The sequence below is a fragment of the Thunnus albacares genome, chromosome 3, assembly GCF_914725855.1.
Source record: "Thunnus albacares chromosome 3, fThuAlb1.1, whole genome shotgun sequence".
In the NCBI taxonomy this organism is placed as follows: domain Eukaryota; kingdom Metazoa; phylum Chordata; class Actinopteri; order Scombriformes; family Scombridae; genus Thunnus; species Thunnus albacares.
In genome coordinates, this window is record NC_058108.1 from 23,669,785 (window position 1) to 23,696,843 (window position 27,059).

At 38.2% G+C, this 27,059-nt stretch overlaps 1 protein-coding gene across 4 annotated transcripts in view; it reads right to left on the minus strand.

Annotated features, from left to right (window-relative positions):
* Positions 1-88: 88 nt before the first annotated feature.
* The window catches only part of coro2aa (coronin 2Aa), a 53,276-nt gene continuing 26,305 nt past the window's right edge, over positions 89-27,059 (minus strand). For all 4 annotated transcript variants that reach the window (XM_044347130.1, XM_044347129.1, XM_044347132.1 and 1 more), the window contains 11 exons: positions 19,403-19,603; positions 15,357-15,473; positions 14,782-14,931; positions 12,981-13,160; positions 11,657-11,773; positions 10,022-10,126; positions 9,831-9,927; positions 7,815-7,927; positions 7,613-7,703; positions 6,582-6,841; positions 89-5,146 (listed from right to left, as the gene is read on the minus strand). In XM_044347130.1, the coding sequence (XP_044203065.1) occupies positions 5,009-5,146; positions 6,582-6,841; positions 7,613-7,703; positions 7,815-7,927; positions 9,831-9,927; positions 10,022-10,126; positions 11,657-11,773; positions 12,981-13,160; positions 14,782-14,931; positions 15,357-15,473; positions 19,403-19,603 (1,569 nt within the window). In that variant the 3' untranslated portion in view covers positions 89-5,008. The remainder of the gene's footprint in view (positions 5,147-6,581; positions 6,842-7,612; positions 7,704-7,814; positions 7,928-9,830; positions 9,928-10,021; positions 10,127-11,656; positions 11,774-12,980; positions 13,161-14,781; positions 14,932-15,356; positions 15,474-19,402; positions 19,604-27,059) is intronic.

Here is a 27,059-nt window from a genome sequence, read left to right on the forward strand (position 1 = left end):
CGGGATACAATCTTTTTCCAGTTTTTACACATTTAAAGGAAATAATTGCATCAAAAATGCACCTAAATCAGGCACAGTGAGGCTCATATTAACTCTTAAATGAAATGGTTTATTAAATCATACATATTCGCCACAGTGAACGCTACAGTTGACTCTGCAGCTACATTATTGCTCCAGTATAACATAGAGACTGTCAGAGCGTGCATGCTTTAACACAGAGAAGGTCTCTGGAATGGATTGGTGTTGTTTTTTTTCCCATTTGGCTGGTTGAGATTTTTCTCTGAGGACTTGGTGTTGGCCACATTCATAACAAAGCAGCAGAAAGATGATCACTTGCAGAGTTGTACTGTTACAATTTTCTGTACAGTAATGCAATCATCAATGTACCACAACATTGTAATGAAGAAAAAAATACAGAGAAATACTTTCCACTGCTTACTGCCAATAATTCATACTAATGTATGACGTGTGTATACTGCAATCACACTCTGGTGTTACGCCACAAGTCAAAGGATATGACAAAGGGTCAAAGGGTATTTGTTGAACTAGCTGGCAGTGATGTCATTATTTTGACGTCCCAATGATATACAGCTGCTTCAAAATAGTGTAATTTCACCAAAAACTGTGGAATCAGTTTCAATCATTCTAATATTGCACTTGAATGAAGCTGAAGAGAGAGATCAATGCAGCAGAGGTCAAGATGTCCTGCTATTGGTCTACCTCCAAATAGCTGCATCCTACGTTTCCCATAATGCAACCAATGGCATAATTTCTTTAGACGCTTCCTAACTGGTAAATACAAATCTTTAAAACTCTGCACTGCCAGTTTATTACACACTCTTTATATTTAAAAAAAAATGTAGTCTTTAAGTCCACACTGAGACCAAAGTCTGTAAAAATAACTCTGATGATGTCATCAAGGTCATTTTTTAAGACATGACAAAGGTCCTCCAGAGCCACAAAAAACATTATACAACTGTTTTTCACAGGCTTAAAATTTTCACAGGAGTAAAATGTGTAAATTCATTGGAATGTCCCTTTAATAAAACTGAATCGCTCGTGTTATTCCACGATATAAATGAACAGTGTGTACTAACTACATCAGTGCTTCAAAGGCCCTACACACACCACACAGGTGTTTTCACCTATTTTGTCTAAATAGATTCCTTCTCAGGACCGTGTAGGAATGTTAAGACTGCGTTTGATTTACATCTCTCTGACTGTCCTCTTGATGCACCTGTTCAGGTGTAAGAGGTTAATACCTATGATTCTTGATTTGTGACCTCATGTAAATCCTGCAGAGCTCCACCCAACTTCGCCCTGAGCAGAGGTCTAATGCCGCGTTCATGTCATATCAGAATTATCACAATTACAAGATTCAATCTTGTAATCGTGTTCACCCCAACTTCCAAGTCGTAAGTATGACTAAGAAAGTTATTTTTCTGAAGGCGCTGATGTATCTGATGTATCTGCTTCATGAATCAGAAATACTTAAAAATGTGACAAATAAGAACATCTCAAATCAGCCAAAGTCTGCTGTTCATGGCGATTAAACCAAAATTTAATGGATATAGTGTTATGTTGTCCGTGCACAGTATTTTTAACTGTCACTCGACCAACTCTCTAATCATACAACTGAGTCTGTCAGATGACATGAACACTTATAAGTCGTAAACATGGGAATCTTTTCCATCGTTGCCATTAATCCCACATGACCTGAACGCAGCATCATCAACCAAAATAAATAAACACCTCTAGGACTTTTAACAGGAATATACCACAGATATATTATCAGAGGATGGAACTCCAGTAACAACAACAAATCAGCTTGAAATATTTCTGACTTGCTCTAACACATCTCTCTCATCTCTTCAACAATGTGTGAGCTCTCTCAGTGAAACAGCCTGTAATACAATGAATGGGTCAGCCAATTTCAGCAGTATTCGGGGACACAGGTGTTGAGTTTATTGGGGCGGCAGTGAGAGACAAAGATTTGCTGTTGACAGTCCGGTCACTATAAAACTGTGCTGAAGAAATGGGCTCAAAATGGCAGCTGCTACTGTTATTTAGCAAGTGATATGCTGTATTTTCCACAGGCCGAGAACAACATTAAGCACCAAATTCACAAACCATCAAATGATTCCTCTTAAATTAACCATTTTGGGAGACTTTTTAAACAAAAGGCAGAAATAATTATGATAAAAATGTAAACAATCTATTTTGAGTCAGGGGGAAATCCAGATACAGATATGATTAAACTGGTTGAAATGGTTTAAAACTGTTATCTAAAACTGTTTAACATGTGAGCAAATAGCCATATCAGCCCTTGAGCAAGTCCACTGACCAACTGTAGAAACATGAGCCTGGTGGGAATGTGTTGAGACTTGTCCACCAACAGCAGAGTTTATCCTGGCCTGGTGCTGCCGCTCCTGGACAAAAGTCAGCCAGCGATGGAGCTGTGCTAGAATTGTCCTGCTGGAGGTCAACGGGGTCACAGATCACAATTGTATTGAGGCCGGTTTGTCTGTACGTTTGTGGCTCGGTGTGGCATTTTCCATGTGACACCTTTTTGACAAGTGGCCATGAAACGTATGCCAAATCTAGAATATCATCAGGGTGCTTGTGCCTCTGTCTACCACATAAATACAGGCATGCCTGGCTGTTCATACTCTGCATACTGGTTATCTTTGGATAAACTAACAACTATATAGTTTGTGTTGCTTAATATCTGCAAGCAGTTCAGTGACATCTATACACACATATATATATATTAAGCGTATTGTTTCTCTCAACAAGCAGGCGAGAAACAAGGGAATGTTTTGTCTTGTTAGGTTGTTTGAAAAAAATGCAAGTTAAAATCTCAAAACTGCTCCAAGCCTGAAAGCAACAGATATGAGGAACTGGTCCGACTGCACTGTGGGAGAAACTATGAACACCATTCACAAGTTCCCTGAGGGAAGAGACATTTCTTGCAATTTGGATAGATTGCTCAATGTACATTTATGCACATTTTACAGTTATTTAAGCCTTTTTTGATTGGTTAAAAGGTTATCATTTAGCAAAGCATTTAAAAAGTGACAAAACTCATAAAATGATCATAAAGAGAGACAAAGACCGCAGCCTTTTTAGGGCCGTTTTTCCACTAGCCTCATTCAGACGATGTATTCTCTCAAAGAGGGTTTCCTTTATCATCACACAGAGAATTTCTGTCCATATTCTATAAAAAAAAACAAATATATATTTCTATACTGGCTTGTAAAATTTGAGCAGCACTTTAAAAGATATTATTTGGGGAGTAATCTCCACTCAAGGTGCACTCACTTGTTTAGGAGCTTTCAAACATGTCACACTCTCTTCGTCAGCAAATAAAGTTTGTTTAGTTGTCATTTAACTGTGGATGTTAAATCATTTCCACATTGTTTTCAAAGTTGAGCTTCATAGCTGCAGTTTCTACAGTAAAGTTACTTACTTCAACTTCATCCCATCAGAGTGGGCAATATGGATAAAATCCGTTATCATTTTATCAAATTTTAGATTTCAATATCGATATATATCAGTATCAACTTACTGGAGAATCAATTATATCTATATTGAGAAACTGTATCTAAATAAAATAACCAGATGGGAATGTTTATGACAAATAAACTTCATCACATTGATGCAATCATCGTATTTAAACCCTATGATGCAACATAGCAGCCCTGCTCATTAATTTGCAACACTATCCACAATGGCCAACAGTAATACATGTAGAAATATTAAAGGAATAGTTGCCGCAGCATAAACTGTGTGATAAAATCTCTGGCTGTGGATAAATTTATCATTATATTACCCAACTGTTCCCCCGCTCTCACAGCCTTATCAGAGCTGTGAGCGGCTCATATTTTTTTGTGCAGTAAGTAGTTGATACACTTTTAACTTAAAGTATGAGCAGAAAAACCCCCAGTATCATGTTTCAGGTTCTTACAAAGAGCAATAAAAGAAACCCTTTATGAGAAAATACTTTGAAAGTCAAAAGAAAAGTGGAACACAAACTAACCTAAGTGTTGCGGTACTCCGGTTCTACAATGGCTTTAAAGTTTATTCACAGTGACTCCACATTAGTGAAAAGTAAGCAGTCTTTTATAACATTTTGCATGCTGTATTTTCCAAAATTACAATTCCAAGTTTAAATTTGAATGGCCAGTATTTTCTTTGAATGTATTTTAAAATAAATTAAAAGTTAAGATCAAAGCAGCTACATTGTATCAGATACAAAATTGGCTTCCGCTGCTGTGAAAAGAATTGATTTTCCACCAATTTTCCAGTTATTCAAAAATTTAAAAAACAAAAAAAATCTCAATGGAAAGCCAGAACACAGCATGATATAGCCATTCACTTAGCTCACTCTCATTCAAGCACACAAACATCTGTCATTACAAGCACCGCAGCCATCTCCACTTACAGTAGTTTAAATATCGGAAAAACAATCACCGAGCATAGAAAATAAATTCAGCGTTATCTTACAATCACACAGGATGTCTGCTACTACCCTGCAACAACTTTCAAACAGCAAGCAGACAGCCACATCATTCAGTCAAGACGGGCACAAACATCTTTTTATCACTCGGCTACAAAGAGCATAAAAAAAGCTAAAAATTACAATAAACTTGCATAGCTGTGAAGCGTACAAAAGAAACAGGGAAAAAAATAAAAGGTCAACAGGTGCAAAGAGTTTTAAAACATGTTACATCACGGGTAAGAATCAGTGTTTGAATGTATGTACCTGAATAAAGAATATATGCACCTTGTGTAAAAATCGACAAGACGACAGTATGAAAACAAAAAGTCGAGGTGATACTGGTTTTAAATCGCCCCTGTGCGGTGAGTATGAGGGGCTCACGAGAAGAAAAGAGGTGAGTCAGGACTAGAAGAAGAAAGTGGTGGTATGACAATGTGGTTAGTACGTTTGTACAGTAATGCATGTGTCCCGTGAGGAGGTGGAGGTGACTCCATGGCGGGCCCAGTTTTAATGTGAGCTCTGAGGCTGGGTGTTTTTGATGTTCTTAATCTCAAGCTCCAGCTGTGTGATGTGCACGTCCCTCTGGTTCAGGAGCTCCCTCAGCCGTCGGATTTCCTCCTGCTGCTTGTGGAATTTCAGAAGCAGCTGTGGACAAAACACAAACACAATATATTGAGATATATCATCAGCATAACATCCACAGGATCCACTTTTAGGATACAGTTTCAGTTTGGTTTTCTAAAAAATATCTTTAAAGATTGTCCTCTTACTGTCCAGAAGCCATAATCCAGATGAAAGAAGCTCTGAGTGGATAAAAATGTTCATCTAGTTCATAGCCTTTAATTATCACCATGTTCTCTCAGCAATACTAAAGGATAAGGCTGCTCTATATTTTTCTTGTTGTCAACAAATCCCATGAAAAGATAAACAATGTGTCTGTCTCTCAGTACTTTTTTGTCTGTGTCAAACCCATTCTTTCCCTTTAAAATGGGTCATAAATAAATGCTTTCTTTTAAAAAAAGGCTAAATAATTTCCTTTAACAGCTGGGCACTGTAGTTTTTAGTAAATGTTACTCAAAGAAGAGGAAATAGTGCATTTGTTGGGGACTATTTCCAGCTGCGAATTAATACACATTTGGTGTGCTAGTGAGTATTTATGGCAGCAGGACAGTGTATGTGTGTAAACTACAGTGCCCATGTTCATTGTAATGAAGAAACATGTCAACCAATGCAACACTGTGAACTCGCTGATGTGTTTTTAATAGTTTTGGAAGACAGTGGAGGTCAATGGCACAAAGGAAGAAGTTACATCAGGGTTTGACAACACAGGAAATACTTGTAAGTACAATCTATTCAGTGTTGGTTTTGGTCTTTTAATTGGATTTGTTGACTATAAGAAAAATATTGAGTATCACCAGCCTCATCTGTTAAGTTTCATGAGCAGCAGCAAATTTGTCACTGACCTTTTTTTTTGCCTCAGGTTTTGCCTTTAAAGCCATATAAAAGCTTCCCTAACCTTCTGATTGATGGAGCTTGTTTGGGCTGTATGGAGCCTGACAGAAAAGCTCTGCAGACACTTCTCACCACTCAAAAGCAAAAAACATTAAATGTATTGTACATTTTCATTTACAGGTGACAACATGTAATTTTATATCATTCAAACGAAAAGACACCACTGGAACATCAATAAAAGTTATGGCAGAAAAGGACAAAGTTCCTGAGACAAACTAGATTTTAGCCTTAAAGTCTTTACATGACGTATTCATTTTATTTTACTAATTCTGTGGTTTGTTGTTAGAGATGTGAAAACAGAGTTTTCTTACTCTCAGCTCTCTATGAATGAAACTACATCTAATATTCAGGATTAGTGCATCAATAATACAGAAATGTAGGCCACATTCCTAATTCTTCTAATGGATTTATGGAAGGCATGAAGACCAATTTCATCAAAAAACAGCATTGACATGTACATTTTTCACCTATGTCCTTGCAATATATGTGTTAAAACTGCCACAACAAAATTCTTCAGCAGGATATGAATTCGGAGGAAGATCCTCCAGACACCAAAACCACTCTGTACCTCGTTCTCTGTCCGAGGAGGAGAGCAAAGTGCGAGGTCTTCTCCGTTGCTAAGAGTTGTCCGACTCTTGTCGCCCTCTGCAAGACCGTTGTCCTCCTTGCTGTCTTTGGTGGCCAGTTGGTCCTGAATGTACGCCAGCTGCATCATGCCCGGCCTGCTCTGAGACCTGCGACTGTCCAGCGAGTTTCCAAGCCCCTTGCTCAGCTCTGAATATGACTCTGCTACTTGACTTCCTGGCTTCAGAGACATCAGCACAGGGCCTAGAAGATAAAGAGAATGACCAGGAAAAAGATGAGCTACTTAGTCTCAATGTTTTATTCATGCACACTGAAGGGCTGATTACTAAAATGGATGTTCCTGACACTAACATGAATTCTAGTCAGTTTGGTTTGATGTTGGACATAGAAAAGAGTTAAGTACAATTTTGAGGTACTTGAACTTAACATTACATGTAACTCAGCTTTAGTTATAGTTACTTTGCAGATTCAGATTTTACTTCCAAAACATTTAAATCAACAAATTAAATATGATGTATTGTTATGAACTACTCAACAGTATATTAATTAATACATACAGTATGTACTTTTACTCACAGTAAGTAAAAGATTTTAAATGGAGGACTTATACCAGAGTCACACTGTGGTATTTTACTTAAGTAAAGGATTTTAGTACTTCTTCTGCCACTAGTGAGAAATTACTAATAGATTATAATAGATTATATACTACAGAACTAAAATGGGGCAAAACAGGAAAGCAAAATACATACAAATGAATGACTGCATAAAATTGATTTACATGTGTAAAGAGATCTGTTTGCCATACAGTGTGTGCAGTGATACCACAAAAATACTTTCATACTATCTCAGACATATCACTCAGCCCTGCTGGTGTTTTTTTTATTTTTAGATATATTTGAATCTTGAGTGTGACTCAGTTTGGAGCCAAAAGCCCTTCACACTGAACGGTTAAATAAAGCCCCAACCACATTGCTAATATATACAAATGTACACACACAGACACTTAATTCTGACCTTTGTCGATGCCACTGAGCCACTCCTCTGCAGTCAAAGCAGGCTTGTTACCAGCTGTCATTGGGTAGATGTCTTCTTGGTATGACTCCGACTGATAACACATATACAGCGCATTCAGACTCACAGCAAATTAGGTCCTGAAGTTTATTGAGCTAAAAATCTATGTGTTTTTTTTCACATCACCTAGTGGGTGTAGTCTTACCCTGCGGGGTACGATCATGGACAGAGGCTCAATGAGACCCTTGATTGTCACCAGTTTGTAGAACCTGAACACCTCACAGGAGCTCACATCCAGGCCTCTTTTTGGCATCACACCTGCAGGACGACACACAGAACATCGTCAGGAAGGAAATTTATGGTATTGCGCAATACCTGTATAACTACTATACAAAAAGTGCACTGACTGACAGAACATATGCAGAAATCTCAGAAGACAGGAAGACATGATGGTTCAACATGAAAAATCATAATGTTATTAATTTTGCGATGTGTTTTAAACCTCTGAAATGCCCCCAAACATTATGTTCATATTGTTCATACTGTGAACCAAAGCAGATTCCTGAGCACAGGTACAACACAATACGTTTGCAGTGGAATCTATGTGCTTTTAAGTACTTAAACATCCACTCCCACTTTTGAAGGTGCTCCACCTTAACTTAAAACAACTTGACTTTTTTATCTATTTACTTTAAACATAAGGACTAAACATCCGACTTGGATTAAATGTACGGTGTTAGTATGGTGTTCATAGAGACAAAGGCACATGATAACTGCACACTCATATAAATGTGTTATGGAAGTACAAATGTGAAAACATCATAGCACAAATATAAGAGCTGCAACAATTATTCGATTAATTGATCTACAGAAAATTAATTGGCAACACTTTTGATAATCGATTAATTGTTTTGAGTCATTTTTTAAGAAAAAATACAAAAATTCTCTGGTACCAGCTTCTTAAATGTGAATATTTTCTGGTTTCTTTTGTCTTCTATGATAGTAAACTGTATATCTTTGGGCTGTGGACTGTTGGTTGGGGCAAAAAAAGACATTTTAGGTTGCGTGTTGGGCTTTGGGAAATAGTGATCACCATTTTTCACCATTTTTCTGACATTTTATAGATCAAACAACTAATCTATTAATCGATAATGAAAATATTTGTTAGTATATACTAATAAATATACAGTAATACAACCCATAAGGTTAACATTTATGATTTATAAGCAATAATAAATGTTTGTAACACATTATAATGTAGTTGTTACCAGATATCACCAACTATAAATCATCCTGCTCCAGCTGTGTAAACAGATAATGAATGACAATATAGTAAAACACACTTGTAATAATATGAAATGTGTCTTTATAGGAGAAGTTATAATAGGTGACATTAACAAACATTTAAAATCTGCTTATAACTACATTATACTGTGTCATAAATCATTCAATAAATGCTTATAAATGCTAAATAGGGGACTTAAAGTAAAGTGTCACCCAAATAATCCTCTAATTTTAAAAATGTGAAACTAAATATCTCACATTATTTTTTTAAAAAATGTGACTTGTCTGTTTTTTAATTTTCATCACTGCAATTTATCATTTATCAAATATTAATACAATATTTGTTAGTATGTTTGAAAAGAGACTATATATAATCTTGAAAATGACCACCATGACCAAACAGTCTAATCTACTGGCACATATATTACATGTTCAAATACATACTACAAACAACAACATAGTACTGAGATTTCATTGATGATTTACGTAGTACTACTGTGCAGCAGCTTAACAGCACAGAGGTGCTGTTGCCCATAAGACTCCACAAGTTTCTAAAAATCTTCCATCCCACAATATTCTTGCCTCTATTTTACATCCTTGTTCACCACAACAAGCAAATAAAATATGGAGTTTAAAACATCAGCATGTCACTCTACATGATCTACGACTGCGCTCTGGTCAGCTGGTTTGGCTATTCAAATAATGCAGGCTTATTTGCACAGCAGCTTTGCTTACAGGTGCGAGAGATTCAACACAGCCAGGAGGCAGGCACAGTTTTAGTTTCACAGGCACATTTCGTACACATTCAACTGAGGAAATAGTTAAATGAAGCGTCCAGCGTGTTGGAGTTTTTTTTATTTAAAATACATATAGTAGTTGTCAGTGCAAAGGAAGCTGAGTGTGAGTCTTTAAAATTGTGTGTTTGCGTTTTCCTTACCCATCCCTTTCTGAGGTAAGTGGGAGCGGTACTCTGTAAGGTAGTGGATATACGGTTTTTCTGAGCTGATCTCATAGTACCTGATATTCCCGTCACCCTGAGGGAGACAAGAGAAGCCTTTGAAACATGTACTTTGTGTATGAATGTTGTAACATAACTAAGACACTTTCGGGTTGCTTTTGGAGACCCACCTTCCCAGCAAGGTAGAGCATGTGTGTGTCGGGGTCGTAGAAAGGAAAGAGGACCCCTGAGGAACCGTCCAGGTTATCTTCTAACAAAGGCACAGACAGATCATCCTACAAAGCACAAAGAGAGATCAAAACAATGTAAAATCAAAAGCAACGCTCAATCACAAGTGACGTGTACAGCATCCCCTGATATCAAAACACTCAATCGTTTAAATCCACTGCTACATAAGAAGCACTCTCTCCACTGAATTAAAAAAACACTCAGCGCTCAATCCCTAATCCGTGCCTCGGCCATAATCCTCCACCCACGATACACTCTCACACATCAAAACGCAGCAGCCAGCCAGTAACACCGGCACAATTATAGACTAAAAGGTTTGATCGGAGAGATGTGAGATGACATAATGTAACATAAAAGAAGTTTGGCTTTAGTTTACACACAAGCTCAATGAATGTTTCAGATGTACTTCTGACGGCTTTCGCTTGTCCATCTGATTTGTCCACTAGATGGCAGAGTTGTGTGTGAGACGCATGCTGCTTCATATTGTGTGGGGCTGAGAGGTGTTTTGCAGTATTTTAGCTGGGAAGAGCTAAATAGATGAACTGATGAGTTATTGAACATTAAATCCCACATTTCTGTCTGACTAAATATTCATCTTCTCTGACTGCTTTATATCAAACTTCTGTCATAACGTTATTTCTTATATTTATCCGTTTTCCATTTTCATTTTATCATGGCTCTGTGATGCTCAAGGGATTTAATCACGTGGGACAGGAAATAAGGCCACCTTGAGTCATGACCTCTCTGGTGGTGATGTAATACGCTGCCCAATACTTCATCTGTATTATTATTAATCCTATATTATGGGGATTGTGCTTATTTCTAGGCCTTATTTTTTGTTGTTGCTGAGTAGTTAGGGTGGATTGCCTACATGGACGTCTTTGTATATCACTGAACTTAACAAAAACATTGGACACAAATCCTTCTTTCCTATCTTTCCTTCTAACCTTAGCCTTTAGTACAGGGTGTTCCCTAAATTCAGACTGAAGGAGACTGGACTTTTACCATCAGAGCACTTAGAGCACTCCCCGAGGAGCAGGGAGCAGAATCAGGTCAGAATAGGAAATTGGACAGATGTGTCTTTCATGACATTTTCCATCTTTCTTTCTGTCTGTCTCTGTTTCTGCCACTATCCCGGCTCTAATGATACTGTGTCAGTCGCTGCTTTCACCTGCTCATCAAGCGCTCCCATTTCCCAGTTGCCAAGTTATAATTATGAAGCCACTACAGGAAGATACAAGATGTCTTGGGAGATGTCACTTTGATAGCGTTTTGAATCTTTTTTGCAAAGAAATATGCATTACGGGAACAAGTTCAGTGAGCGATATGTGTAAATATAGCCTGCATTGACTGGAAAGTATTGATAGAATCAATATTAGCAAACCACATCATGGTCGTCATCAGTCAAAGAGTGTGGCTCAGGTGTCTTCAGCCACATGATAAAAATGATCTTATATGTTACCTTGAGACACTTCTGTCACATGACTTATACTCAATACTTACTTAATGGACCTTTGAGATAGGTTATTTTGTCACAAAGTACTTGTACTGCCAGATGTTCTGCTGCTGTTTCTCACCTGATCCCACAGAGCTATCTGTCGATCATTCCAGCGTGAAGTGCCTGACGTGAGGAGCATCTTCAGGTTACCCAGGATCAGCACCTTACTGGCTTTGTGCGTCTTGCAGTTGGCTTCCTGCAAACAAACAACACAACATAGTAAACATCAAGAATGTTTATTTACAGTATAAGACTTTTTTTTAAGTAACATAAAATGATAATTTGACATGACAACAGCTTCCAAAACATTATCAACACTACAGCAGTGTGATGTTATGTTCTGTTTGACTGTTTTGTTAGTTTGTTTGGCAGGAAAAGGAAGTGAGAGCGGACTGATGAACAGTCTGAGAGTCTCTGGCTGGTGACCCAGAGGTCTGAGCAGCTATGCTGTGGGCCCGGCCAGGCCAGAGGTGTCAGTTTTGGCTGTGTGGTGCTGGATGAGTGCCTGGGCGTCTAGGCTGGGAAGGAGAAAAGGAGTAAGGAACTCCCAATTATGTAACGTTGGCTGATCACTCTATGATACACTACAAACAGGGCTCGGTTTTCAGGTTTTTCAGATTTTCAATGAAAAGCAAGCAAATGGTTTAAATAATTTTCACCAGGATTGTATGTCCCCATGTGCTCAAAAGAGCAAAAGGACAATTTAAAGTAGAAGTTCTTTTATGACAAAGGCATCTCATTTTTCTAATAAGCCAAGGCTAGTTTATTTGTATAGTACCAAAAATGAATTAAGAAAACACATGAAATAAAGATAGAACAATATAAAAAGACACATACAAATAGGACAAAAAACAGTAAATAAAATAGAATATAAAAACGAGCTAAAATTGAAGAAAACAGATAAAACTGGAGAGTAAAAGTTACAGCACAGCTACAGTCCATGATATGAATGAATAATCACAATTTAAATCACAATTTTAAACTAAAAAAGCAAACAAAATTTTGCATTTGCCTTTTATTTTTGAGATGCAGTAACTGAAAGCAATGTGAAAAAGTTTGAGAAGCCGCTGATTATGCAACATACAGTAGTGTCGCGATACAAAACGATTCAAAAAAGGTTCACCTATGTTTACAAGTGTTTTTTTTCATATCTAGGTAACATATTTTTTTAATATCTAAAATAAACATTGATCATAATAGCTCTAACCACACCTCTTCTTTGCTGTGGCATGTGGTACATTAAATTACCTACTTAGTACACACACTGTAGTAATTGCCCTGCCACATAAAAAAAACACTGGGATGAATCATCAATAAACACACACACACACACACACACACACACACACACACACACACACACACACACACACACACACACACACACACTCATTAAGCTTTACCTGCAGTAGGTTTCCTGAGCGGGGCTCCATGAGTCTGACCCTCCTGTCCTTGCAGGTGGTGGCCAGTAGGCTGCCATCAGTGTTGAAAGACATGGAGAGGACAACGTCTGTGTGGTGGCTGATGGTCCGCACGGGGTTCTTTATCACCTGCTCGGGACAGTCCAGGTTCCAGATCATTACCTGGACGAGGAGGAGGAGGAGGAGATAAAAGCGGCAGACACAGAAATTTAGCTACCAAAAGGTGGTCAGGCAGGAAATCATTGAGACTCACTTTTTTTGTAACTTTATTTAAGAAGAGAACAACAGTACTGGACAGCAATAATGGTGTAAAACTAAAGCAATTTGTCACAACTAATAAATGTTTACGTTTCATTATTTTGTAAGAAATGTATTTATTGAAGTTAAAACTGATGTAAGGTTTTATCCAACTAAAAAAAATATTCCCCCAAAAAGTCTGAGCTATTTTGTTATATTAAAAAGTGGTTAGAGACTCCAGTTTGTTCCGAGTTGACCGCTATATTAACAAGGCAGGGTACACTTGAGCCACATTACATCAGAGAGCAAAAGTGTCTGTAGTTGTTCCAAATGGACACACTTGAAGGCAGGGTGAAAAATCTGCCGTCATAGAGAAGGGTGAGACACTGTGATTTGTAAAAATGGGGTTAACCACACATATTTCAACAGTCTCTCTCTAAGGCAACCATAAAAAGTGACAGAATTAGTTTTGTGAAGAGCAAAAAACCCCCCCAAAAAAACAGAGTTTGAGAGAGAAAATCAAGCCGTTCTTATTTTCTCACCTCTGCACACCTGGCCAATCACTGTGTTAAATGGATGTTTGTATCGGACAGTTTCGGAAATATATAAAAAAACGTGGAATGCAGCTCTCTTGATTTTGATGTCAGAAAGGTTGCGGGCGGAGGAGGTTTCACATGCAGTTCGACAGTCAAACAAGCATTTCATTTGAAGCATAGTAATGCCTTCAGACTTGAAAGTGGATACTAATGACATATACTCGACTCTGACTTTGTATTCTACACACAGACTCGAGTATCAAAGTCCAACTACTATTAAATTGCCTTTTTTTGGGTCTACTACAGCATACATATCTGCTCTGTAATCACTTGTCCTGTGTCCTTTGAGAAAATGATCTGTTGGGAAAAAAATTTATTTCATGATTGTGCCCCCTACTTTTACATGATTTTGATTAAATACTGTCCCATCATCTGCTTACATAGCTGGGGTCCTTATTTTGCTACAGCAAATCAAATCTTGAATAAAGAAATAACGTGGTGTTTGATCATAAGCAGAGCAGACGGTCACACTGAGTCTGACAGCATCTGCTTTTTCTTCATTCTAATAAAACAAAACTATTAACAATACATTTAAAAAAAACATTATTTTGATTGCAAAGAGGAACGATTAAATGTGATTTCAGTTGGCCTTAAGGACTTGTGTTCTACAAGTTTGGACTTCTTGTTGCCGACAGCACAGGCAGCGGCTCAGCGTGAAAATGATCTGAAGTCGTGGTAATGTGTATAAGACTCCAGCACAAATTCTTGACAGGGCAGTGCAGCAACAATCAGAGGGTTGTAGTGTAGCCGTGAACTTTACTGTGATTTGTTAATAAGAACTCGGCTATTATAAACAGCTGTGACCTGTTTGGCTGCATTGTGATACATTATTGCTTACACCATATGTCACAGTATGTACTGTGAGTTACTTTCTTGTTATCTAGCAGGCTTTTTTTTGTTTGTTTGGCTGGGTTAGAGTTAGTGTGTGCAAGTGTGAATGTTTGTGTCACCTTGTAGTCATAGGCAGTACTGAAGAGGATGTTGTTAGCAGTCGGGTGCCACTCAATAAGGCCCACTCTGCGGCTGTGACCCTGAAGCTCCTTCCAGGGTACTGTAATGTTCTTCAGCACACCATGAGGAGGGATTTCCCACACTTTCACCTGTAGACACATACACACAAACCCAAATTAACAAACACACACAAAACAAAAAAAAGGAAAATCTCTGTACTTCACACCTCTGAAGCTATGAAAAAAAGCCAATACAGATATAATCTCTGCACGGTCGACTGAGTATGGAAAATAAATGACATCGCCCCGAGACACACTTTGTAGAAATAGTCTCGAGAGGAGGCAAAACCTGTTGACTCTTCCTTTCTCTTTCTGTCTTCAGGGATTTGTTCTGAGTCGCTCTGCCAGGTCAGAGCTGAGGAATGTGAGGAATGACTAGTAGTTCTTCTTGAAGGCTAAACTGCAGGGCAATAAAATGATCTCCTTGCTGCTACATGTTCATGTTCCAGGGAAAATGATAACGCGTCAGTGAACCACTTTGAAAATGTACTTAGTGTGCGTGTGTGTGTACAGACCGTGGTATCCTCGGAGCAGGAGGCGATGCAGTAGTCGTTGAACGGATTCCATTTGACGTCTAACACGTTGCCTTTGTGGCCCGATACTCGAGGCTGGTGAGGGTCCACTTTACCTGTCTGACAGACAAAAAAAGAATTACAATGCTGAATGTATAAACTAATTAATGTATATTTATTGAGTTAATCTTTCCAATACCATCTGCTGTTCTCTTGCACCTTTCAGACCCTGTAGATAAGTTTCTATGTGTCACTGAAGTATTTATTACCTCATAAAACTATATGATAATCATTCAATTTTAATATATGCAAGCACAATCATATCATTATCTGCTACTAATGCACATTATATTACTTGGCAATATCATTATAAAGTCTATATATAAAGTACATATTAGGGTTAAGGAGTGAGGTCCTAGTTTTTGTTCAATCTTTATTCTCAGTTATTATCCATTTTATTCTAGTTATTGGTCATTTCTTTTTATTGAATTTATCTGCTTAACCTCCTCATTTGCTGCAGGGTTTTTGAGCGGTTGTTGTTTCATTGACTATAAGACTTTCATTTCTGATCAAGAGATTTATTTTTTACTTTTATCAAACCAGGATCAGGAGGATCCCAGCAGGATCTCAAAGAATTAAAACAATATCTGTAGTTGCAGAGCTTTTTCTTTGTTCAATCCAAGTAGACGGAGCTGCCCGTGTGAAAGGTCTTTTACTGAACTCTGTAGCCTTCCCATAGACAAGAGCAGAGTGTCCCGAGAGTACAGGCTGTGGTTTGACATAGTACCACAAGTCTTTGAACTTCAAGCAGCATTAGCTGATCTGTGGGCCACTTGGGGGCAGCGGATCAAGTTGTAAACACAACCGTGACGTATTATCACCTAATAAAGCTGGTGTTAGCAAACAGTTCTCTATTTACTCATCTAAGCAGACACTTGTTTGCATTATTATTATCAATTTCATTAGTGTTTAAGTCAAATATTCACCCTCCTTTTAGCTCTGTTTTTGGTCTCCACCAACTCAGGAGGGAAATGTTTGGCTCTATCGGGGCTAAATGCTCCACCGTGTTCACCAGCTAACCACTCACTAACATTGTTTGTTGTTTGGTGCTGGGCACGTAGCACAAAATAGGTTTATCAGACCTTTTTTGCTTTAAAAAAAATGGGCAAAAATGAAGCTGATGAAAGTGGTGAGAGTGAACCAAAATAGCTTCAGGGTGTAAAACTAAAACAATGAGCTGAGAGATGCTAAAACACTCAATAGAGATGAGAGGAAATGCAGAGTCGGGTGATAATTCTCTGTTGGTTCGTCACTGCAAGCAACAGCTTTCATGTAATTTGATCCATTGTTATTAAAAAAATATTAATTAGCGCAGCTTTAAAGACAGCCAGCCAGATGTAAAGAGCCCGGCCAATTAGTTTTATCTGTGCAGGTCAGGACAGGCCTGCAAGCAGTCAAACCCTCCCTAACATTAACATGAACTACTAACACTGGTGGTGAAATTACACAAATTGTTAGTGACACATGTCCTGGTATTCCATGATCCTGTTATAAAGAAGTCTTACTTAAGATTTTATGCCTCAACAAGACTGCTAATTATGTTGTTTGTGCCAACAGAACCTTCCTTTAAATGACACACACACCTGCAGGCTAGATTACTGTGCAGGAAAGGTATGTTTGGAGCAATGAATGATGTAACCATTATCTGTCCTTCCGGCAAGGCTAATAAATGCACATGTTAGTAGGACACATAATTTCTATGTGTGTCTTCTTATATTTATGTGTGTTAACTACTTTCTCCATAGAACAATAGCTTGTCTGTCAGTGCACGCACACACACGCGCACACACACACACACACACACATACACACACACAGGTGGGATGTGAAGGCGGGGGTTGGAGGGAGTGTTGGAAGTTTCACCTCTTTGAGACAGGATCAGGGGGAGAACAGGGTTAAAAGATGACTTATATCATTCCTAAGCTCATATGCAATTCCTGTCATGCCAGGAGGGTGGTGATAACTCTCCAAGAAGATTTAAAAGATGGAAACAAACGGAGAGAGAGGGAGAAAGGAGGGAGAGGTGTTCAGTGTAATGAATCGCTCTGCACTAGAGATACCGCAGAACTGTAAATTTAACCAGCTCTCGAGTGAGGAGGTCTGGCTGAGTTTATTTGAGGGATCATTATTGTTATTGATAACACCAGTGGATGTGATGATATGTATAAATAATGTCTGGAAGAGTGCTTGATTAATCACATTTAAGCTGAAGTTGTTGAGGGAGATAAGACAGAATAATGAGGGGAGAAAAGACCATATTCAATGTTTAATTTGTAGCGAATGAGCTGTCGGGGGTTTCCTGGTATTTAGAGATTTCTTTTGGCTCCACTGCTGCTGCACTATTTATACTCTGAAAGCAGAGCTGTCTTTTCCAGGTGTGCTGTGTGTGCAGGAGCAAAACCATGATAGATGTTCAACAATCAGCATAGAAAATGAGTCAAACAAGATTCTGTCCAAACAATTACTATTGTCCAACACAGACAAAAAATTACATATACTCTATGATAACAAAAAATCAGGGCTCTTTCATTAAATCTTAGTATTTCATTAAATCTTAGTATTTAATGAAACAGACATTTTGAGAAATACATATTGCTTTCTTGTTGAGAGTTAAATGAGTTGATACCGTCATATCTCTAAATACACAGTTTAAAAAAACCCAAACCTATTGTACATCTTTTAAGGTCAGCCGTTTCACGTTTCCAGTCTTTGTGCTAAGCTAATGCTAACTGGCTGCTAGCTAGCTTCACATTTAGCCTACAGACATGGTCTGGGTATTCTCTATCTTTCACAATCTTCTAACTCTTGGCAAGAAAGCCAATTTCTTCAAGTGTATTTCAAAAAATGTTTAACTATTTAAGGGGATTTTTTTTTCTCCTCTCCTTGGTCACTTTAGCTAAGCTACCACCATAAAAGCAGACAACTCTGTTTTAAAGTTTTCTCATTTTGGGTTACATTGTCAATACAGGATTGTTTTATCTCAGTCTATCTTATAATACATATGGGACATACAATCCAAGGTTCTCCTCAAAATTTAGTATCAGATCTCCATAAAGTCATAGAAAAAACATAAGGATGTCATGAAAACTGTCTTGATAAAAGTTGTTGTGAGAGATCAACACCAAGTGAAAAATACACAACACATGTGATTATATTGTGCTGGAAGATTAAGTTTACCAAGATACTGTTATGGATTTTACATTAGCGTGGATGGATTTTGTTTTGGCCAACACAATCAGTAGCGAGAGACAGATCCGTCTCACAAATGTCTTTTTCAATCGACATGGAAGCTGTGGTAGCATGGAAGTGGTAACGGCTCCTAGAATATGCTGATCTAGCAGTTTGTTATTACTGCAAAGTCCATACAATGACCTGTACACACCTGTTGCCATTTTTGTTGCCATTTCCCATGGGTATAGCAATAGCTATATGATGATGATGATATATGATTTAAGGGCTACACTTTTAAGTAAAACACCCTTAATTTCTAATGAGTGCTTTTAGTTGATTGCATCTTTGTATGGGAACATTTTTTGTGGTAGATATTATTTCTTTAGTTTGAGCTTAAGTAATATTATACGTAAGATGTTATGTTCTTGTCTGATAAACATTTCACCACTGCAACCATATCTTTGGTGTCTTAAGTCCATGTGGGTTGGACACTTATGACACAATAAATAACATAACTAACCTCTCTGGCTCAAGCCTTTTCTTAATCCTGCTTACAAAGCTCTGACTGACTCAGATGTTTTCCAATTGGAGAAACAGTCCTTAATGAAAACAACATCAGACCAAATTGAATCACTAAAAAGTAGAGATTCAGACATCTGGACTTCTTCTCTCCATTCCCTCCTTATAGCAAGAGAAACTGCCTAGCATCAGAGTGCATGTCTGGATCTGTTATCTGCATTTTGAATGAAATATTGTATATGCCACATTAAATGACTGATATTAGTCTGTAAAGCTTGCCATGATGTGCAGATACTCACATGATGGACAGATAGGACTAGGAAGGCCCCTCCCCCGGCACACTCGGTGATGACTGCCAGGAAACGTGGGTTGACAGCACAGAAGTTGTTGTCCTGGACGCTGCGTGTGATTGGCACGCCATCATAGCAGCTCTCCTTGGTGGCGGCCTTACCAAACACGTGTCGGAACTTGGAGCTGCGGTACTGAGGACGCCATGTCATCTGAGAGGGAGAGAGGAAGGGAGGAAAGTGGAGGTGAGTCAAGGAGAGTCATCCATCTCTCACAGTTATGTTGACGGGGCATTTTATAGGTGTTAATAATTCCTGCTCCTTTCTCACAAGAAAAGAGAGCAAGTTGATGGTAGATGTGATCAAAATATCTACAACAATCCCTCTGGACAACTTATTGTGGCACCATTATTATTAAAACCAAGACTATGATAAAAAGCCACAATGTACTTTTGTGCATTAACTAAGCAGTCTACCCCTGCATTAGGAGCACCTGCTATGTGTTACATCCTTTTCAGATCAAAGTAGATCTCTCGTTTTGAATGGTATTTACTGAAACATATTTCTTGTTTGTTACTATATTATAAATGACAAATGTCACTATATTCATTAAATGTAAACATGAATGTTGTGTTTGATGTCTTGCGGTCTCCTAGTCTGAATGTGTCATCAGTCAGTGCTAGCACCTCGCTAGCACTCACGCTACCACAAGTAAACACTTAAAAGAATAAAGATATTTTGTTACCTAAACATTTGGGCTCATTTTTTACCATATTGGAATTGAAACTGGGAATCGATAAGAGCTGGAATTGATAAAATTCAAACCATACCCAACCCTTGTGATGAGGACAGTTAATATTGAACGTTGTATATAATAATAATGTTCATGACTCAAGATGTCTGTCTCAGACCACTTGTGGTGTTCCACAGGGTGGTATTTTAGTGCCACTTTTATTTCCATTATTTGTTAATGATGTGACTTTTGCCTGTTCATTAATGTCCTGTGCCTGTGTCCTGTAGAACAAGGACGTGATAAAACCATTATTAGGGAAAAGCTTATGAAAGCTGGGCAGATTCAAGATTTAGTTTGTCATTTTCTTGTGTACTTGCATACTTAAAAAACGAAATGTTGTTCCTGCCAGCCCACAGCAGTGCAACAAAAGAAAGGATGAAGATATATATTTAAAAATTCCCTTAAAAAAATGATTAAAACATATAAATCCCAAGAGGACAAAAACAAAAAACAAAAAAAGAACAAACAGTGTTCATGCATTAAAATGCATTTAGAGAGAAAGTGCATGTTTCAGTTCGATGTTGACAGCTGGTGCATGTTAACATATTTCATTTGGGGAAAAAAGTTTGAGTCCAGAGCAAAACTATAGTGCAATGTGTTTAAATATTTGATGTAATGGAACAAACATTCAAGCAAAGACATTTCTTAATTATAAGGTTTTTATTTTAGGTTGACTTGTATATGGTGAAATTCTAATTAGCGACACCAGCAACAGCTTCATTATCCAGTTTCATCAATGTTTTCTTTATGTCTGCATACTTTAGATGCATTATTGCCTATAATACATTCTCAAATTCACACTGATTAGTCATTTTTAATGTATGTATTGCGTCATCTTAGAGAAAATAGTTTCTTTGACCACATTAAGGCCATTTTTTCTACAAAACCTTGAATGCTTTAATCCTGCCTAGTTTAGAAATGTTTCATTTAATTAGACATCTGTAACACTAGTCAAGTGTGACAAATCTAAAGCACAGTGATTCACTTTTCTGGTTGGGAAAACTTCCAGTTTGCATCAAAACGCTGACAACAGTTATGTGTGAAAACTCTGTTTATGTTAAAGAATAGGATGTATAAGATCAGCTCGGTAACAGTTCCTTCTTGTTTCGTATTAGATCATTTGTTTTTATGTTGTAAATGAAAATATCCGTGGTCATGACTGTAATGTTTGAGTTACAAACAGCTGGCTTGTTGCATAATGTTAGAATTAATAAGACTTTGCCATGTTTTACTTGATTAATATTTCATTTATTTCTTGAGTTGTTTTAAGGGTATTCTCCGAATAAAATCAATCACTCAGTCAATCATAACGCAGCATATCAATAAGGAGAGGGAAAACCTTTGATATTTTCTAAATCCTGAATCTCTTTTTAGCTACTTTCCTTTAGCTAGTCGATGCATATGTCATTACTATGAGAGATAAGTGGCTCTGGTCCACTGGGACCAAGCCTGGCTAGCCAGCATGTCTGCTCCGCTACTCTCACTGGCTCTCTGCCTGCCTGCTGCATGGTCATTACTTATGAATTAGGGGTGGAGGAGGTTGATGGACAAAATGTTAACGTAAAAATGGTCCGAAACAACTACTCACAGAGAGAGAGAGAGAGAGAGAGAGAGAGACAAGAACTACAGGGGTAATGGATAAAGGGAAAAACAAAAACAGGAGGCAGAAACCCATCACAACCATAGACGGTATCATCACAACATACTCATCACGTCACCTAACAACAATGACATCATTTTCTTGATTTATGTGGACTGCCCGCTGGCCTTTCAGATGATGGCTAAATATATACAACCAAAATGCAAACACAGTGACATCACAGTGAGTGCAGTAAAAATAACAGCGTTTGGTTAACATGATGCAGGTGTGGCTGCAGCAGTGCGGGCTGGAGGGAGGTGCAGCAGTCTGGTCAAAAAAAAAAGAAAAAAAAAAAAAGAGGAGGACAATCTCAGAGCAACAGAAATAGATGGGCAGAGATCGTGACTCTCCATGTCTCGGTTTACTCTCCCACCTCTCACCTTCTACCCCCGGGCCATCAGAGAGCCTGGTGCCGTCAAACTGGAATGTTTCCCTACCTGACAAGGCGTCTCATTAACCTACTGAGGTGTGTAAGTCTCTGACCACCAAACACACCATCAGTCACATTTGTGCAACATCTCTGCAGCTGAACCTGTTGCTAGGTCAACAAAAGCATCTTGCATTGCCTAAATAAATCAAACAGTGACAAAAGCAATGTATTAAATCTGAAAATATTGTTTGCTCTCTTCTCTTGTGCCCTGAAGGTAGGGACCTCAAAACCTTAAAGGTTTTCCCACAGGATCATCCAGGAAAAGACCTGCAACTAACAATCATTTTAATCATCTATTCATATATGGATTGTTTTCTCAATTAGTTCATGTTTTTGTCTGTAAAATGTTAAAAAATAATAGAAAATGACAACCACAACTTCACAGACTGCAACGATTTGATTTGATTTGATTTTTGTTTACCTGCAAAATGCACATGCTTGAAACATAATTTTTTTAAAAAGACAGTTGAGCAAGAATAATAAAAGAGCTGCACCACCTGCAAGGCTGTCATTATTACTTATAATAAGTAAGTATATACTTACTTATAAAATACAGGTTATCCCACACAACTGATTGTCAGTACCAGATGCTTCAACTGCGTAGAGCACATCCAGTTTAATAAGCACTTTCAGCATGGATAGAGCAGAAAAGTCCGCTCACTAATTGATCTGTTGTTGTTTGTGTTTCTTTACGAGACATCAGATTGATATCTGCAGACCGCTGCTAGCTAGCGTTAGCTACCTGGCAGGTAGCGACATTCCTCTCATCATTTCAACTCTCATAGCCAGAGATGATAGCCCGTCAACTAACACAAACCAAGAGCACAGATAAGTGCGGAGAGTCATTTTTAGTCTCCTTCTCGTAGATGTGACCGTTAAATTCACTACAGCCACAGACAACTAGCCACCTGAAGTCCAGACAGACCCGTCACAGCCAGCTACCATCTACGTTACTTTTTGACTAAAAATAACCTTTTAATGCACACAAAAATTCAAATTAATCGAATTACTTTTGAGATATCACTCCGCCCTTCAAGAACACCTAAAATCCTAAAGTCTGAAAATATCTTGCTTTGTCCGACCGACAGTCCAAAAGCCAAAGATATTTAGTTTATCATCACATTTTTGCAATCTTTGCTTGAAAACGTACTCAAACAATTAATTGATCATCAAAACAATTGTCTTTTAATTTTGTGTCAATCAACTTGAAGTATGAATCTAATCAACTAATCATTTTTCGGTCTACCACCTCCCTCCCGCCTCTTCACATATACCTTGAACTTACTGCCTTGCATTCCTTCATGGTGGCTCACTGTCAATAAGTTATGTAAGTTATTCCCATTCTTTAAACTCCTCTGATAACATATCTGTGTTGCAATGCAGAGCCACCCAAAACGTATTCTTGATCATTATCACCCTTTTGTGCTTGTAAAAAGAAATTCCATTTGCTCTGCTTTACAATAATGACACCAATATTTAAAGGTCCAAACAGGAACTTGAATATGCCAAACAGAAAATAAAGCTGACACCCATAAAAGCATGAGAGGAATTCACTGTTGACCTCAATGAGAGATATGAACTTTACCTACTCCAGATTTCTACATTTGACCTATTTTATGAATCCATCAACCAGTGGTTGTGCTCATCTGTGTAAGGACTGAATGCAATGCTCAGTGAGCTACATTCAATTACCGACTGAAGTACATCTGTTTTGATATCATCAGCATTCATGTATTGCTGAGGCTTACAACAGCAAAGAGAGAAGCTTCCAGGACAGAAAGCTAAGACGTCTTGTCACATCTAAAGCAGGTTGTAATCAGGCCAGTGGCAGCTTCCTCTCAGCTGTGTGTTGCAGCAGGTACACAGCAGGCTGCATGGTGGGCGGCCTGTCTAGGCTCCATGAAGAACTGATGACGAAAACACTATTCTGGCTATTTTTACTCTGGCTTCTTGCTGATCAAAAGACAGTCAGGCATGTTCACTGACAGCGGAAAAAACGGTTTTATTCCCAAGGATTTTTTTCGACCCTGCTTTACAGTACGTCTGGCAAAATAAAAAAAGGAGATGCAGTCATTTATGTCAGAGGGAAATTTATTTTAGTCCGTAACCAGTGAGTCACAGCGGCAACTGCAATAAGGGGGCTGTAAAAACAGTCATAAAACTAAACTGAAAACACAGATATAACTTTAAAAAAAGATATACTGTACATCTGGTTTGCTCGACCAGAGTTCTTGTGTGGGTTTTATGCTTGTACATGGATGTGCACAGTATACGTGTTCACCTATTCCTCACCTACAGGCTGTCTTTTAAGCACCTCATAACTCAAACACGTCCACTAGCAGCCACTCCTCACATTGGCTTGCCAAGGCTCGGTGCTGGAGGAGGGGTGGAGTTCAAAGTTTACTTGTGATGTCAAGATATCGGTTACTTAAGCAGTGTCGGCCCTGAAGGTATGAGCAGTGAGAAACTTCATGCTCAAAATCCCAAAGTACCCACCAATCTTCTATCAATACCTCCATCCAAAGTGTCTGCAAGGACTTAACAATAGTGACTTTGCAACCCCGAACCTAATCCAAAAACCTGACTACCTATAAAACCCATCATGCACCAGTCCCGCCTACACAATCTGTAGACAGGATAGCTGTAATGTTTTGTAAACGCTCAAAGTGAAATTCAAGACAAGGAATTTACAGGTGTTAACATATGTTGAGGCAGTATGTTAACAGTGTACACACATGCATTGTGTGTATGTGTATGCATGTGTGTGAGTGAGTGGGACACCCTTCCCTTGGTTTAGGCTGTCTGATATCATACACAGATGACAGCTCACAACCTCTGTCTTGTAATAGGATAACCAAGACAGATAATCCAAGAGCTGGTTCATTGCTTTACAGCACACATGTGAATGAGTATGAAAGGATAAGACAGGATGCGGCCGTGTGTCTGCTCTGCTCTCTTTACCTGGAGATTTTAGCTTTGTGCATGTATTACTTGTGTTACTTTCTATGGTACTGCAAGCAAAATGTATCCAGTTATGACAAGATGATATAGATAACACATCTAAAAGGAGTTGTGCATGTGCGGATATCCACGCTGTCATGCACAAACCCACGCAAACGTAAAAACAGATCTTGGTTTCTGTTTTATCAAAACTATGCCATCATTATGGCATAAGCTGAAGTCCAACATATCCACATACTTCTTCTGAAGCTTCTCTCTTCAGTGTAATAAATCTGTTAGTTAAGGTTAATAGGACACTGACTTCCACGTTTGTACATTCAGATCTTCAGATTAGCTCACAATAGTCCTTTATTCTATGCAGGCTGTTTTACAGGTGTATGAATCCATAAACAGGCAAAAGTGAATTAATGATTAACATATACAGGAGTCTGGTGGGCAGGGTGCAGATAATACGACTGAAACCGATCAACTCCTGGATGGAAAAATTTCTTCCATGGCAAGTGTACTGTACTGTGCTGTACTTGGGTTGTTTTGGAGTACCAATGAGTTTTTAGGTTGACACTGACTTTTTCTGTCCCTTCTCTGTGATATTTTTGAACTGTGTGGCAGCATTTGTTGGTCTGTATGATTGTTTTGATACTACTACAAACTTTTATTTCTTTCAGCTTATTTCAAGGAACAAAACAAGACAAGAATCATTTAAATATACAATACTGTGAAAAAGATGTTGTAAATCTGCACACACAGTGTATACATTGGAAGGATGTATACAACTGTCAGAGTGCATCATACAGGGATTGTGCAGAGATTGTTTAAAACCTGTATGAGTCCAACTGCTAGTGTTTCTTGCAAAGTGATTGCTTTTTAACAAAATTGCCACACTCTGAGTTGAGTCTGCTGTTATTACTGCCAAAACTGTGCAAATAAGAGATAGGTTGTGATAAACTGGAATTGTCTGTTGCTGTAGGAGTAAAGATCAGAATCAGAAATCAAAACAAACTCAGCCTCTACTGAGGCTTTTTAGTGAGCAGGTATCCCAATAACTCATAACGTTTCCATTATTCCCAATGACGTTTTCCATTATTTCTCACTGAGGATAATACACAATTCCTGTGCTGCATCCATTAGCTACTTAGGAACATCCATACTGTATATAATATGCAAAACAATAAGATACAAGTCCTGGATGCACTTACACACAGAGAGCGTTACTATTAACTGACACGAAAAAGTTGCCAAATGATACAGTTGATACAGTGATGCCAAAACGATAAAAAAATGTCCTTGTAAATACCAAAACAATATTTTTTACTTAGTGTGGGGAATTCAAACATTTAAATCTTTTTTTATTTAACAAAATGCACCAAACTACACATGCATCAGTTTTAAAGAACTTCTAAGTCTAAAAAGGTAGAAAGGTTTCCTGATTTAGATCAAGAAATATCTGATCAAAGAAGGTTAAGAAACCTGAGAATCATCAATCACACTCGATGCCTGATTTGATTTGATACTCCGCTAAAGTCACACACATTTCATTCAGGACTCAATAAGTACCGAGGTTTGATACTCAGCCCGATCCTACACTTCCACAGTTAGGACAAAAAGCACTGCATGCTCATATTTTAGGTTCATAAACCTTGACATGAGACACAGGATACCAAGCTTAATGAAAAGACCTCAAAAAGACTGCAATTCAAACCACAAGGCACGTGTTTCAGTGGATAGTAGTGTTTTGAAGGGTGGACGCCACCATAAATAGCCACCTGCGGGTAAAGATGACTTTCTTGGGATGGTGGATGATGTCATTTTCACTGGTGTGGAACAGCCTTGGTTTCATATTAACATT